We start from the raw sequence: 16108 nt of genomic DNA, 5'->3' as shown, positions 1-16108 counted from the left end.
GCTTTGTGTGACCGCTTATCAAGCTTGCTGATGTTGGGGTAAGTGAATCCAGATATAATGGAAAGAAATCTTGAATATTTTTGAACTCACTTCATAATACAAGGCTTGAGTTCTCCATTTAGCCGTTGTCGGGTTTTCTGAGTTTATATTCAGAAATTCCTGGATTGATTGCTTATATGTTCCATAAAGATGTGTTTTCTGCATTTGCTTGAATCTGGCATTAAGTAGAGCTCTGTTCACTTCATTATTCAGCTATTTCTTCAGTGTTATGTCAGTATATCAGTTAGCACCAGTGGTCCATTGCATTATAAGCCATGCATGTCTATACATTATCCTCCTTCCAGTGTGTTTTACACATATTCAGTGCTTTCAGATCTCAAGCTATTGCAGGCCTTCAAAGAGCTATTTCATTAAATATGACTCTTAACTGATACAGTCTCTCTAATGCACTGAGACAATCGTATTGCTGAAAAATGTAAAACAAAAAAATTCTAAAAAGTCGGATGTAATTTCATTAAATGTTAAGAGTTGTAACTTTCTATATTTCTGCAAGCTCAGTTTCATAAGCTTTTTAAAGATGCTGTTTTGTGGAATAAGAGTGTCAATGTCAAGTCTCAGTTCGTGTTAGATCAGTGCTGCTTTTTTTTTTTTTATACAAGAAAATGTGATTTTGACAAAAGCCCAACATTGGTTTGAGGTAGAACTCGTCTCACTATGGTTTCATTAAAACCACATTCAGTGCTATCTGAAAGCGTTTGTTGATAGTAATGGAGCCCTTTACTGCACAAGCTTTGCTTACTCAGAAAGGTGTCAAAAGCATGAAGAAATGAGACATTTATTTTACCTATGTAAATATGTTCCTGAGGCATGAATATGAATACATTTATGTTACAGACTTCACACATTGATTTGATGTTCTATGATTGGTGGCTTTTCCATCACTGGAAGTCATTCACTGCCTGGTAATTAGTGTTGTGTTCGCTTCGGTCATGTCTCTCAAGGAAACACTCTGCCCTTGGTCTTCAGTAGGCACCGGGGGAAACCAGACATTAAGCCCTAATTGATAGCAAAGGGAGAGTGGGGCTTAGCATCTTTTCTGCTGACTGTTGCAGCCGATACATATCAACTCAATGTCCTACGCTGTGTGAGACAAAGGACCTGCTCTTATCAGGCTGTTGTTATTAGACAATAAAATATTTTATTATCCTATCTTTGGGATTTGTAGCCCCAAAACAAAATGTAGCCAAACCTGGTTATTTATCTTATTTTAAACATTGAAACTGCACTGAAAGATTTGAGGCAATCAGAGCTGAAACTGCACACAGAATTATTCTGAGGGCAATAAAACACCTGAGTTCTTTGCAGGAGTGTGTAAACAAACTGTCCCATTAATTCTATGGGGGATATAATGATCTGTACACTGGGATTGTCTGTCATTGTCTCATGTTGGTCCTTGACTTGCATGGCCTATACAACTGATTTTCAGTCCCTTTTTTTCTCCTTTTGTTTTTTATACATATAAAGTATTAAAACCAACACGTGTAGAAGAAGTTAGGCAGACATCAAGTTGCATTTACAGTATAAGGAGGCTGTGAAATGTATTTTTATGCTTGTGTTTGACGTGTTTGACTGAGTTATCATGTTTCCTTAATCTACACTAAAAGTAAACAATCTGCAAGTAAGGCAAATTCAATTTAAATCATTTGAGTCATTAATTTTATTACAGTTGTTACCTGATTAAAGTGAACAGTTTGAAATCCAGATGCAGATTATTCCAGTTCTCTGGGAATGGATATAACAGCTTCACACCTGCTCTGTGTTCTCCATCCATATGTTGGCTCTTTTTGAAGGTGTTAACCTGCTGGAGCAGCTGAAAAGCAGAACAGATTCAAGTTTATGATAGAACTTCAGTTGCTACCTTAATCATCACCTCCTTTCATTTATTTTTAAACATAAATATTATGCTGAATAGGGTCCTTGTAAATTAATGCGGTTTTTCAAGTTTTGCTTTGCATTTGTCATTTTCAGGATATAAATATGCACATATATGACATCATATCTTCTACAAGTAATTGTTAGTTCTGCATAAATGAGCCAAAGTAACCTTTTAATAATGGTGACTTTCTTCTTTGTTCTTTGTTGGTAAAAGTTGAGTTAAAGTACATTGTGGTGCTAATTTCGATGCTTATAACTCTCCTGTTTTCATTTGCAGAAGGAGCTGAGTCTTCCCAGAAGAGGTAGTTTGTAAGTACCATCTTAAATGTTAAAGAGATATAAAGTAACTACCTCTTTTATTGATACCCACTGTATTCATTGAAATAGTAAGGCGTGCTTGTCCATTCTTATGAGCAACATAAAACTCTTAGAAGCTGTCCATTCATTAGATTTGTTCAAATGAAAGGAAATATTTACATGAAAGTTTAAATAAAGTTGTAAAGATGCCACGGTATACGTGTACACTGAAAATAAAGCTGAACAGTATTCATGGTATTTGGAAGGTTTTCAGACTGTCTTACATTTTAGACATGTTGTCTTTCATCTAAAATGTACTTTAATATTATTATGGACTTTCCCCAACTCTCTACCCATACTACAATAATACTACAGTACATGAAAAGTGGTGTTTTGAGTGCTTTGTAACTTGAGGATAAAACTCTGAAATACCTGGGAATGTCTGATTCTCAACATGTAGAAAACTGTTGGACAAAGGTGTGAGTTCAGTACAGTTTTACTATGCAGATTTTTTTTATTATATATTATATATATTTATTATATATTTTATAGTACCGGTATTAGCCTTATTTGGGCTCATTGTATTTTGTGTTGTTTGCCTAAAATAGCTGTTCTGTAACCTATTTAGCTAAGACCTATATGAGTTCTTACCTTAAAGAGGTTTTACATATTGAAGGTGCTTGGTCATATACTCTCTAGAGTCTCTCTCCCTTAAGATGATGTAAGTAAGTGGAAAAACAAGTAAATTTTCCTTAAAAAAATCTTTTTATAGCTGGAGAAGAATGGATCTTGTTAACCCATGGCATATAAATTAACCATATTATACATGTAATCATCTTGACATGTCAGCGTATATATGCGTATATATGACAGCTCTTGATTTGTTTTGTTGGAATGGAGTACTTGCCTTTCCCCCCCACACTGTCATTTTGGAAAATAGAGGGAATATCAATTTGCATGGTGAAATAATTGACCTCTATTTTTATAATGGTCTGTGTTGTCATCAGAAAAGAACAGCCATTTGCACTTATTCAGACTATCCTCCTCAGGCTGGCTGTTCACATTTGTGTTCACAAGCTTATTGAAGGTGCTCCATGGGCAGATGAGATGCAGCTTTAAGCCATGTGAAGCCATAAAAGACTTCCTCGACATCGATCCGCTTTAGTTTGATTTATTTCCTGGTGGTGAGAGAGTTATCATGACACCTTGCTGCTCTCGCTGCCACCTCACCAGAAAGGGCAGGTACTATAATGGAGGTGACCCATTACTAACATGCTGCTGTGAGATCACCAACTGCACTGGTGTATATTTAGCGAGCTAGAACCTCTACTGACCTTGTTAACCATAGTGATGCTGTTTGGATATGACAAACTTGATATGGTGGCTTCAGATGTATCAAAGCTTACTTTTATTTACTAAGCCAAAACATGGTTGTACTAATTTGTCATCTTTTAAAACAAGAAGAGAATATCAATTCTCATTAGTATTAGAGCTATATCCTCACTGTTGGTGCTTATTATGTGTGGTTGGGTCACATGTTGATATGACATGTACGAGCCGATTAAAGAATATGCTGGGGGGAAAAAAGGTTAAAAAAAAAAAAAGCCAGATGCTCTAGCTACATCTTCTAATCAGTGTAAGGAAAAGTGCACTGAATTCAAAGTGCTTCCTTAGTGCTGGCTCAATGTTGATTAAATCTCTGTAGTCTCTGAGGTTTTCTTGTGACAGAGAGCCATCTACTGAACATTTGATGTCATTAACATGCTGGCTGATGCCTTTTAATTAGCATTATCCACATTTTCTTTTCATTACTGAGGGCATTTGTGTTTATTTTTTTCCATGGCAGGAGATGTGATGGATTACACCTCTTCAGACAGCCATATCTACACTTGTTTCCAGTATGAGTCATTCTAGTAGAGATATCAGTTTAACCTATTTATAGACTGACCTTAATAGTTGGAAGTCTTTTGCTGGGTTCTGAGACTAATTGAAAATCAATTATTTGTATGCAGATCAACATGGATCACAGGATTTCTTGACCATGGTTTTAGATCCTGTTTCTCATCCCCTGCCTAAATCATAGCCTTTTGCAGTTTTAGTGTACTAAACGTGTCATTCTGTCTAGCATCATCAGCTGCTTTGCCATGCAACAGGATATTAAGTGGCTCTGTTGACTGTAGATTCTATTACATTTAGTTTAACAGATGCTCAACCATGCTTCATTAAGTCAGTCGCTAGTGTTTACGGAGATGTTTGAGTCCTAGCTCACAGCTATTGCTAAATTTTAATTAGGTAGTCGACAAAATGTTATAGAGCATTAAAAAAGATCAGTAGTTATTTCTTAAAACCATAAATGAGTTCCTTTGACATTGCTTGTTTGTATAGGGCAACAGTCCAAAACAGAAATATATTTACTTCCAGAAAGCAAAGGAAGGCAGCGTATCTAGAAAATTGGGTGTAGTTAAATCCCTTAACTTGAAAAAAACTTGAAAATTTTCAAAGTTTTTATGATTCTTAGATTCATTTTTATTTGCACAGTAAGCAGGTTTTTTTTTAATGATTTAACCAAACACTAGTGGCATCTAGTGGTATCTGTCTACACACCGAACAGTTCAACATACAAGATACGGAAAACAGCTAGTTATTTTGTATTCAAGTACTCTTAGAGTAAGCTGAAATATTTCACAGTGGCTGCTGTAACAGTAGTAATCAATTATGTTAGTCACCAGAACCAGTACTTGCAAAATTCTGAAAATGTAAAAGTATTTCTTTTTTACTACTATAGGTAGTGTATGTCAAGGCTGCAGTTCTATTGAAAATGAATGGCATACCGTATAATGATTAGTGTGTGTTCTTGTCTATGCGTACAGAAGAAAGATGCATACAAGCACATTAAAAACTATTTGTGACAAATAGTTTTTGCTGCTGTGATAACTTGGATACGTTGGGTGTGGAATTACTTTGTTTCAGTAGAGAAAACTGATTTGCAAAAGTCAATATTCAAACAGTGCCACTGTGCTTTTCAGATCAACGATGGAAATGCCTCCAATTTAGCAAAGTACCTAAAAGATCTGTTTAATAAATTACTGAGTTAAGGTTACTGAGTTCTAGTTCAACGTCCACGCATTATTCTTCTTATGTTATCCTGACATACATGGTACATTTTGTTTGAGGCAGCTGTGAAGGCCATATGCTAAAACCTTTGTGGTGGCTAACATTATAAACGCTTAAGTTAATGTAACTAATGTTAAGCTAATGTTACTAATAGGGTTAAGTTATGTTAGCTTACATTAGCCTTATATTAACCTACTATCATTCAGTCTGTATTGTATCAACAAAATATATAATGTTATTTTGGTAGCAAATTTAATCAAGAGTAATGTTATTCTTTTACTTATACACGCTATTAACTTTCTTTAACACACAATGACCATAAAGGTCAGTTTTACAGTGTGGAAACACAACAATACTGTTTACTGCTGGTTACACTGCAGACTTGATGAGAGCACCCAGATGCTGTGCTTCAGTTCTTACTCAGCATTGTTGCAGTAAAGGCAGAACATAATTGGATAATAAGTACCCAAGGGAAGCTGAACAAGCAAATAGGAAATCATTTGAAAAACCAGGTTTTAGCCCAAAGGTTATTGCAAAAAGATGTTAATCTCGAAAAAACGTAAGAAGAAAAATATCTCCACATGTCAGCTTTTAAAGGTAAATCAAAGATTGGTTTAATCAGTGTAGTCCCAAACCATTTAATATAATTTGTCCTCCAAAATGTACAGAAACTGTTCACTGAATTTCTCAAGGAAATTTTTTGTTGTTGTTTATATCATTACCTAACCTTTGTTTCTTCTCTAACAAGTCTTTTTTTGAATGTGACCTCATTTAGATGATAGTCCCAGGAATCAAGTTCCAGCACTGAGCAACTTTAAGCAAGCTGTTGAATTCAGGTCTTTTTAAATAAGGTTTACATATTTCTATTCATATACTGAGAGAAAGGTAAGAGGAAAGTATGCATAGATGGTTAGATTTTCTACTTTAAGGTCTACATTTGCATAAAGGTAGAACTAACTTTCAAATGATTTCCAGCTGAACAGTTGAAGCTTCTCTCTACACTGTGAGGGAGTTTGTTTTACTTGTCCTTGGTACAGTAACAGTCATGCATTACATTAATTAAAAAAACAACAACTTACTGAGTCACCTTCCTTTACCAAAGGCCAGATATTTCAGCTATCACTGGAAAAGAAACTAGAAGAATGCAGTAAAATCTCAGCTTAGCCTTAGCTTAGACTGGAATTTCTATATGGTTCTACTTAATCTCTAAAATAGCATTCCTGATGTACCTGGTGTGCTTGTTTAAACATACTGTAACTTCTGTCCATCCATCCATCCTTCTTCTTGTCCTTATCCAGGGCTGGGTTGCTCTCCCCAGCCACCTCATCCAGCTTATCTGGGGGAACACCAAGGCGTTCCCAGGCCAGCTGAAAGATATAATCTCTCCAGCGTGTGCTGGGTCTGAACCATTGACGCCTCTTGGGTGAGGTGTTCCTCTCCCAAGAGGCATCCTTGTCAGATGCTCAAACCAGTTCAACTGGCTCCTTTGGATGCGGAGGAGCAGCAGCTCTGAGCCCCTCCCAGATGGTTGAACTCCTCACCCCTGTCCGTAATCTCGTTCTTTCGGTCACTGCCCAGAGCTAGTGACCATAGGTGAGGGTAGGGCGTAGATTGACTGGTAAATTGAGAGCTTTGCTTTTACACTTTATCACGACGGACCGGTACAGCATCCGCATCACTGCAGCCGCAGCACCAATCCGTCTGTCGATCTCCCTTCTCCCGTCACTCATGAACAAGACCCCGAGATACTTGAACTCCTCTACTTGGGGCAGGAAATCGTCCCCGAGCTGGAGTGGGCACTCCACCCTTTTCTAGCAGAGGACCATGGACTGTAACCTCTAGTTTGAATTAAGGTCGTATAAATCTATTGGATTTAGCATGTAGAACATATTGCCAACCACATCTGAAAGTGTTTTGTAGCTGTTGTAAGAAATTACAGTTTAAAAGCCGGCCAAGAAAGCCAATGTGATAATTCATGTAACAATACACTGTCCTTTACAATAGCAGTGGATTAAAATGTTACCCTTGCGCACAATGTCTGCACATCCGCAAAAGAAATAAATAAATAAAAAATAAATATTTGACATTTTAAATAGCCGTACATTTGACCTTTTATACTCTAGATACAGCTCTACACCTCCTTATGTGGCACTTCCTGCTTGCTATGTCTGCAGTTAATGCAATGTTTGGTGTCATCTGCAGTGCCTCTTTGCTCCTCAGACATGTTCGTAGTAATAAAGAATTCATCAGTGTACTGTCTGAATGAGTGAGGTCTCCTTTGCCCTCTATATTTCTCCAGCCAAATCCAGGTTGCACAGAAGCATCATCCTACAGCAGCTGTCTTTTGCAGTTCCTGTAGCTGACTCATTGCAAACACGTTTTCTGGAAATGTGTTTCTTTTACAGAATGATGTCAAATTATTCCTAATAACCTCAATCTTTTGTAACTCAGCAACTCATTCACAGATAATTTCCTGGCAGTGAGTCATTGACTCATTTCAACTTTTTGGGATCTTGATGGTCTGGCTGTACGAATAATTTTGCTGCTGATGAATAATAATTTTCAGGGTGCTTTAAATTGCTGCAGGACACTCTGGGTGCGTCATCCTACTGTATTTCTTTGAGTTTCAGTTTATGGCTCCCTAGCTTAAGCACAAGCACTTAAATCATTTCTCAGTTTCGCTGCATGTCACCCTTTAAAAACAAAACAAAACCAAAAAACATCTTTGCAGTTATTTCTGCGAGTTTGATTTACAGTCCTGCTTCTTGTACATTGACGGAGGCAGACTGGCAGTTAGCGATGCATTTTGTTTCTCTTCTGAAGATGACATCATCCCTGTGCTTGTGTTGACATCGCACGGAGCAGCCTCACATTAGCGTCTGTCAAGGTGACTGCACGTCCAAGACTTGCGTTTAATTTCTGCTCCGTAGCAAGTCACCAGCTTGTGAAGGGGTTGTGGTGGTGGCGGGGGGGCACAAATGTGCATGTGTTTGAAGGAGCAGGGGGCGTGTATTAGGGGAGGGGAGAAGGGGTATTGTCCTGCCTCCATGCCCTCCGCAGGCAAGTGAGGATCTCATTTGACAGCTTCAAGGTGGAACGTGGAAAGACCAAAACAAGAGCCGTACCCCCCACCCCCTTTTTCCCTTTTTTTTTTTTTTTTTTTTTTTTTTAACCCCCCTCCCTTTTTTATACGGGGGAGAGAAAACCAATCCGTCTCATCGTCCTGTGGTGGCTGGGTTTGGCTCTTTGTCAGTGCAGGGGGGGGGTGTAGCAGACAGGCAGTGTGAATGCATATCATGACCACAATAGAGCAAACGAGCACAGTTCAGCCATGAAAGCCCAGCGGGAGAGGCTGAGAATTCCAGGGCTGACGCTAGAGTGAGTATTTTCCTCCGTTATCCTACCCAGGAGACGGCTCCTCTGAAGTATGTCGCTTGATCCATCTCTGTGTCTTATTTGTTGCTGTCTTTTACTGTTGCTTTATGCTGTTTGCTGTGTTAGCATTAGCAGCAGCAGCATCTGCAGCAGGAAGTCTAAAGCCAGATCTTTAACAGCTAGGTAACAGCAGCTTACATGTGCTCGCGTGTCTGTGTTTATGTTCGTGTTCACAGATTTATGTTATCATGCACGGGCATGTGATGGACAGACAGATACTGTAACGTGCCACGGAAAAAGGAGTGCCGCAACTGCACAATATGTTTTATTTGCTGGTGTGACACAAGCAAACAGTGCACACGTAGAAAGCATACACAGAGCAACACCTATCAAGAGTGTTGAGATGATGTTTGTTAGATGTGCTTCCTAAGGTGAAAAGCAGTGAAGTGTTGAAGGCTGTGTGGTTTAAATGTCAGTTTCCGCTTTTATCACAGCTCTTGTCATTGGTTTGATTTCATACACTTTTTATTTAGGTCAACAAGGCATTTGTTATGGTTCCCTCCATTTGAGGATTTAAAATCTGCATTTCAGCATACATTTTTACAGTGTTAGTCATCCATCAAACTAGACTTTTCTAAAATGTTTGGAATGGAATTTAGCAGATAATGATTGTATAATATATTATGTCATATTTTAAAAATCTCCAAGCAAACATCGCCCACTGATTATATTTGCTGTGATACTCTTGTGATGTCGGGGCACACCAAATTGTGGTTCTGAATAAGGTTGGTGATATACCAATGATATAATTTTTCACATTGGCAGCGAATCCCAACAAAAGTGTTAAACTGAATTTCCTCTCCAGTGTTTCCCAAAGATTTAAACTGTAGTAATGGAAGGTAGACAGGAGTGCATGAAAGGAAGATATAATTTGTCACAAACACTAGAGAAGCAGATACTGAGTATTAAGTAAGTTCCTCATTCAATGGATGGATTACAACTCCACTGCTTTGGACTGCAGCTGATAAAAATAGTCGCTGTTCTGCTCTTTTGGTGTAGCAGGTCCAATTCTCTGCTTGGTGCAGGTGCTTGTTAGACCCTGCAGCAGGTCTTCAGACCAAAACAAGGTCTGCTGTTGCAAGCTGCAATCCAGTACAGTTTGAGTACATCGAGACTGTGGGATGACAGACTCAGGTCCTTAATTTTGCTGCAGCTGGGTGGTTAGTGCACGATGATATCCCTGTGCTGGTGGTGTTCTGTAACATCGTAATAATGGTGGTCTATGATCAATATTACAGCTGACCAATGACATTGTCTCAGTATTCCGTTAGCATAAGCCAAGATTTTTTGCTAGTGCTATTTATAAAAAAACACACACAAAAAAACAATCACTAGCAAGCCAAATTAAGTAATGTAGACTTTTTTCCTTTTTTCCCTACATTGCAAAACTATTCCAACATGATTGGTCAGTTGCAGTTTTGATCCTGATACCAAGATTATTATGATAATGCAGGAACAACAGCAACATGAAGATATCAGATGCAACAGCGATGAACTGCCAAAATAAGAGCAAGGGGATTGTCCAGTTGTAAATGGTTATTATTGTTTTGGACAATTCTATTGTTTTGAAAAATATACAAATAAATAATAAATTCAGACTATATTGTGCAAAAGGCACATATCTGGGAGCTAACTAACTTGGATAATTAATACATGTGTTACTGATTCAAAGTATCTACAGTTCACACGTCGTGGTTCTTGGCCAATATGAATGAAGTCTTAATGGTTGTGATGAAATGATTGGTGGTTTTAAGCTTAATAGGGAAATGTCACTGTAAAAACCACATGGATAGTTCTGGTTGTACCAGTCATCAGAAGAGTCTGTCGTAAAACATTCTCACCTTTACAGGACCAAATATTCTGCAGAGCAGACAGTTATGTTGAAAAATGACTCTATACATGAGGCCACATAGACTACAGTAGAGAAAGCGAAAGTCATTCTGTATGGGCTGACCAACAGGAGATTCACCGTCTCTAAAATCAGTTAAGACTTGTTAATCTATAACTGCTTTTATGAGCATTTTACCGAACGCACATGATTGACATGTTTTGTTTTAGTCTGAATAGTCTACAAGGTCAGACATCCCGAATGTTAAACAAAAACTGGCGAACTGGACAAATGCCTCGGAGACCTGCTGTTCAAACACAACTTAAGTTCATTTGACAGGGATCATTTACTCTTCATGATGCTGCTGTTTTCATCTGGGCATGTGTCTGAGTTGTGGGGGTTTTGTCTTTGTGTGCGTGAGTGTGAGAGAGAGTGATAAAAGACAACTATTCACTAGAGTCCATTTAACTTGCAGCCTCACTCCCAGAAGCTTGAGCCCTACTCCCACTAGCCCTTGCAGTCCGTGCAGCCCACTGCACGCTTTTCATTTCTGGAGGTAAGCAAGAGTTCTTCAACCATGGATGTTTTGTTTTGAAGGGCCTGTTGGTGCATGTTACCTTGTCTTCACCTGTCATATAGCTCAAGCGCGACAACAAAATCATCTGCCATTGAAATGACATTGAAAGGGGAGGACGTGATACTTATATAATGTTGATAATGTCACCCCTTCCCCCATCTTGTCCCTCTCTGTTCTGAGGTTTAGGCTTCTCTTTCATGTGCTAAGTAGGATTTGTGGCATTTGCAATACATCAAAGTTAATTATGGTCTCAATCTGTGTGAATCCCAGGCTTGTTTCATTTAGGATTGAAAAGTATTCAAAACAGTAAAAGCTGGTAATGGTTCAACATCAGGGCTTATTGGTTAGATCTCAAATAGTTTATAATTAGATTTTAAATGATGCGTGTCACTCTGTCCTCTCTCCGTTCTTCACATTATACCTAGCCAGATGCTTTAAAACTGCGATTGTTCATGGGCCAACTATGTGTGCTTCACTTTGAAATGACAGACTCAGGTTGAAGCCATCTTGCTGGTGAGGTAATGTTTGTATAATTACTGGTGAGCTGATCAGGCAGTCTGCACACATGGCATGAAAGCACTAGATGAGATCTTTGTGTCCTTGTGTCCTCTCTACGGTCTGTGAAATTTAGTGCCATTGGTTTTAGCGAAAGCAGGTTTTTTGCCTCCTATATTAAGTTTAGACAAACATTCTGCAGCATATTCTTTCACCACGGGCTCACTTTGAGTGTACAGTCTTAGAGTCAGTTCATTAAACATATATGTTTTACTGATATGAAGAGTGTCATGGTTTATTCAGCCTAAATCTAAAGCACATGTGCCAAGAAAAATGGGTGGAATGAAACTTGGAATGGATTTTTCTGCAGCTCATTCAAAACGCTCAATTCTGAGAATTTTCTGTATCAATGAATAGCATGAAAACACCCACCCATTTCACCTCTGGTCTCCTCTTGTTCCTGCTCGGCTTTCATAGAGAGTCAAGTGGAGCAGGCATTTAAGTGAGTCAGCTCCATACAAGAATGTAGAAAGGTTTTATTTTTATATATATTTATTGACATTTTCAGATTTTATCCATGTGCCAGTGGACATGGTCACAGTTAAGAAGCCAAATCGGAAAACTTGTGGTGATCCTATAGGACCATTACATAGCATCACATGTACCATCGTGATGTATATCAATATATATATATCAACCTCTTTTTTTGTTGGTTTGTTTGTTTGATCTTTTTTTTTTTTTTTTTTGGCTTGTCCCGTTTGGATCTTTAGCCATTAGAATTGAAGGAAGATGCCTAGTGGATTTACTTTACCAAGTGGATCATCATGGCCTTGCCATATTGGTCCATTTGATTGACATTTATTTTATTTTTGGTTGTTACAGACGGGACTGAGGGATAGGACAGGGAGAAAGAAAGAATGAAAGAAAGAGAGGGAGGGAGAGAAAGAAAAATAGAGGGGAGAAGAGATGGTGAGAAGGGGGAAAGAAAGAAAATGTTTTGTTTAATGTTTTTTGCAATTTCATATTTAGATGGACAGTGGTGACCTGCCTTAGTGATGATTAAAATGTGATTTTAGGTGCTTTTGAGAAATTAAACCTTTCATTTGCTGACATTTAATAAGAGATGTATAAATTTAAAGGCTGCACAGCCGTGTCTAAATGCGATATTATCTGGCAAGAGTTGCAAAATCTGTCTTTGAATATTAGTCCCAGTATTAGTTGAGCCATGTTCAACTTCTTTGCCTGACAACATAGAGTTGTTTGCCAGATCTCTGAGTCAGCAACACTGCTGCGTCAACACTGGCCTCAAATCCTTGAGGGCACTGGGGCTTTTCACGCAGTGCTAAAGATGGTGAATCCGGCCTTAAAAGATATTGACTCCATGGTCTGAAAACTGCAGAGTATTTGCTCTTTAAGAGATATGAAGATTTAGACTATATGGTCTAATAAAGTAAAATCAGAGATATTGCTGGTTGAACTGTTAACCCACTGGAACCTGCACTTAATAACATTTTCTGAAAAAGTTTTTCTTTTTGGTTTAAAGTTACCCTATGGAGTAATTTACCGCCATCAGTGCTAATAGGGTCACCATTAGATTGATAGAATTCAACATACAGGCAATTCACATGAGTCAAAGTGTTCTGACTCCTCTAAATCCTCAGTTTCAGGCTGACTTATTCTTAGTCTTGGCTTTTCATGTTCTTAGAGATGGTGACATGCCAAATACAGTGATCTTACCGTGAGCGCTTCTCTTACCTGCTGTTCAGATGTTGCTTTTACAAGGGGCAGCCAATCAGAAGAATTTTAAAATGACTAATTTTAGCCATTGGATGAACTGACGGGCTTACCCAAGGACCCGCTTTAACATAAACAAAGATAGTTTCCATATCAGTTTTAAACTGAGTAATTCAGTGCTATTCTAGAAAGAGTGAAATAGTAATTATAAATATATGGACCTAGAAATGAATACAATAGGTTCCCTTTAATAGTTTTGATTCTTTCTTTTAAGAGCTACTAGAAAAAGAGGCACAGCAACCCTGATTTTTCTACTTGTGATGTCATCACAAGCAGTGACCTCCCTATTCATGCTGCTCTATGCAAGTTTGACTTTGAACCATCTGAACTGCCATTTCTAATGTGGAACACAGAAACGGAGCAGGGCCATAATTAGAGTGAAGGCTGTCACGCTGGCCTGTAGGGAGAAGGACTGAGCCACTCTGACAGAATACACACACAAACTCAGGTTTTACACGGATAAAAATAACTTCTGATGACGACACAGTCGCCAAAGATTGTGCATGTAAAGTAGCAGTGGTTAGGTGCCAGTCTTTGTTGGTTTTGCATTCCATCTCTCTTCCTTAGCTTTTGAATCCCTTCCAGACAGCATACTTGGCAAGTTATTAGACTCATTGCTCATTGCTTCCTGATGGTCTTCAGGTCTGACCTGGAACTTCCTCAGTGAGGATTGCAGCCTGTCTTTGAACTGCTTTGTTGTCCTGGTTGAAGAATGATATACTGTCTTAATCTCACTGGCTGTAGCCAGATTTTTATAGTTAGAAATCTATGTGTAATAATGCTTTACATAACTGAAATAAATAAATAACTAAACAAATATATAAATAAATATATAAATAGTTAACCAAATAACTTGCGCTCTTATTAAACGTGCAATATTTTTGAGACATTTATTCAAGTGTCATCTCTGTTGTATCAGCAAAAACAGACATGTCCTCTTTATTAAAAGGCAAGTTACTCTTAATCAATCTTCTAAGGTACATTAGTCTTTGTGTGCATGTGCTCACATGAGGTTCACAGCTGTATCTATCTTTTTTACAACTTGAAGCTTAGATGAGAAAGGACGGATGTTTTTATGTTGGATTGTGAAAGTGCCATCTTCAGTATACTGACTGTAAACTGTGCATGTGATTGTGGGACTCTTATCGTTGCTCTGGAGCTGTAAAGTGTGTTTTCAGGGCTGAACTCTGCTCTTCCCTGTGTAGAATTATCACTGAATAAAACTACTTTGGGAGAAGCTTTTAATGGTTCCTCTTGTTTGAGATATTGTTTTGTTTGGAGACCTGACAGCTACTTCAGAGAATTTGCCTGCATGCTTTGCACGTTACAGGCTGCGGTGATCAGCTGACCTGAACTCTCACACATACGCGCAGCACTCAGAAGTTACATTCATCACTGAACTGACGGACCGAATTGTTTGCATGTGAATTCCCAAGTTTAGCTCTGAGATTTTATCTTTTTTGCTCGCCTGAAACATCAGACTTATAAAGCTTGCCATTGTTTTTTATTCATATTTTTTTGAACGTTGTAAAGTTTGATGATTTCCCAGTATGCATTGTGTTTAGCTACTTATCTTTTTACAGAGTAAAAAAAATGAGTCATAGATCAAAGGTGATGTAGTTAAGGTGAAGCTCCAATAAATGAATGAGGTAAGACTGTCTATGGAGCGAAGAATTCATGCAATAGCAGAAGAATCCATTGAGAAGCACAGCGTTTCAATTTCAAATAGGTCCTGCTTAATACTGACCCACCAGACTTTTGGAGGGGTGCCAGTTTGTGAACGTAGCAAATGCCCAGCAGCATCTGCTGATGATGCATTACCCCTCTGTCTCACAACCCCCCTTCACAGGATGTGAAGTGGTAGATGCCTGTTACATGATATGAAGCATGTTGAGCGCAGGGAGCACGGTGAGTGTTTGGGATACGGAACGCAATCGCAGTGAGAAGGGAAAACACAAAATCAGCTGGTATTAGATGTCATATACCTGCAACAGTCGAGGCTGTCAGCACCTGACCTGGATCACACACTGTGTGCCGTTCAGGATCCTCCCTGGATTACTTTTTGTTTGAGGACAGAGGAGGACAACGTGTCCTCCCTGCTAGTGTGTTTATGCCACAGCTGCCTGCAGATGTGCCTGTGCAGAGGAAGTTTGGACCTAAGGAGAGTACTTGTCAAGACTGCTCCAGAGGTCACCACCTCTTGAACTCTGATAGCCATCGGTTCTGCTCATCAAGTCTTCAGAAGCCTCCTTTACATCTCCCTCTTTGGCATGATTTGGACACAATGTCGGATTCTAGTTTGTGGACAGTTCTGTCCAACTTTAACATGCCACATTTCTTCAGTGGAGCTCGCCTGCGTCGGTCCCAAAGGTAACATCTAAAACAGATTGAAGAAACTTGCTACTTTTTTTGTACTGTGTTGCTTTTTAGTTAGGGTCCTTCAAATAATGTAGTCAGGCTCAGATATGTGTCTTTACGGAGCAAAAAGTTTTATTTTCTACCAAATGGATTTACATGCACAGTTTCTGGAGCTTTGAGTGGCAGCAGGGACCGTGTTTACAGTAGTAGGTGTATGAGGCCAACATGAATGAGAAGCTGGGTGTTCCCGTCTTGCCTGTTGTGCGTTATTTGCT

The 16108-nt window shown here is 38.7% G+C and overlaps 1 protein-coding gene and 1 long non-coding RNA gene across 2 annotated transcripts in view; both read left to right on the top strand.

Moving 5' to 3' along the window:
• The window catches only part of mast4 (microtubule associated serine/threonine kinase family member 4), a 100323-nt gene that overhangs the window by 47381 nt on the left and 36834 nt on the right, over positions 1–16108 (top strand). Inside the window, 1 exon segment of the mRNA XM_085169264.1 lies at positions 2213–2244. Within this exon segment, the coding sequence (XP_085025390.1) occupies positions 2213–2244 (32 nt within the window).
• LOC146513968 (uncharacterized) lies at positions 8690–15794 on the top strand. Its single transcript, XR_014875496.1, has 2 exons — positions 8690–8724; positions 11085–15794. It is a non-coding gene; the product is annotated as an uncharacterized LOC146513968 (long non-coding RNA).

The sequence above is a fragment of the Neolamprologus multifasciatus genome, chromosome 7 (genome assembly GCF_963576455.1).
Source record: "Neolamprologus multifasciatus chromosome 7, fNeoMul1.2, whole genome shotgun sequence".
In the NCBI taxonomy this organism is placed as follows: Eukaryota; Metazoa; Chordata; class Actinopteri; order Cichliformes; family Cichlidae; genus Neolamprologus; species Neolamprologus multifasciatus.
This window is presented reverse-complemented; position numbering and strand designations above follow the sequence as displayed.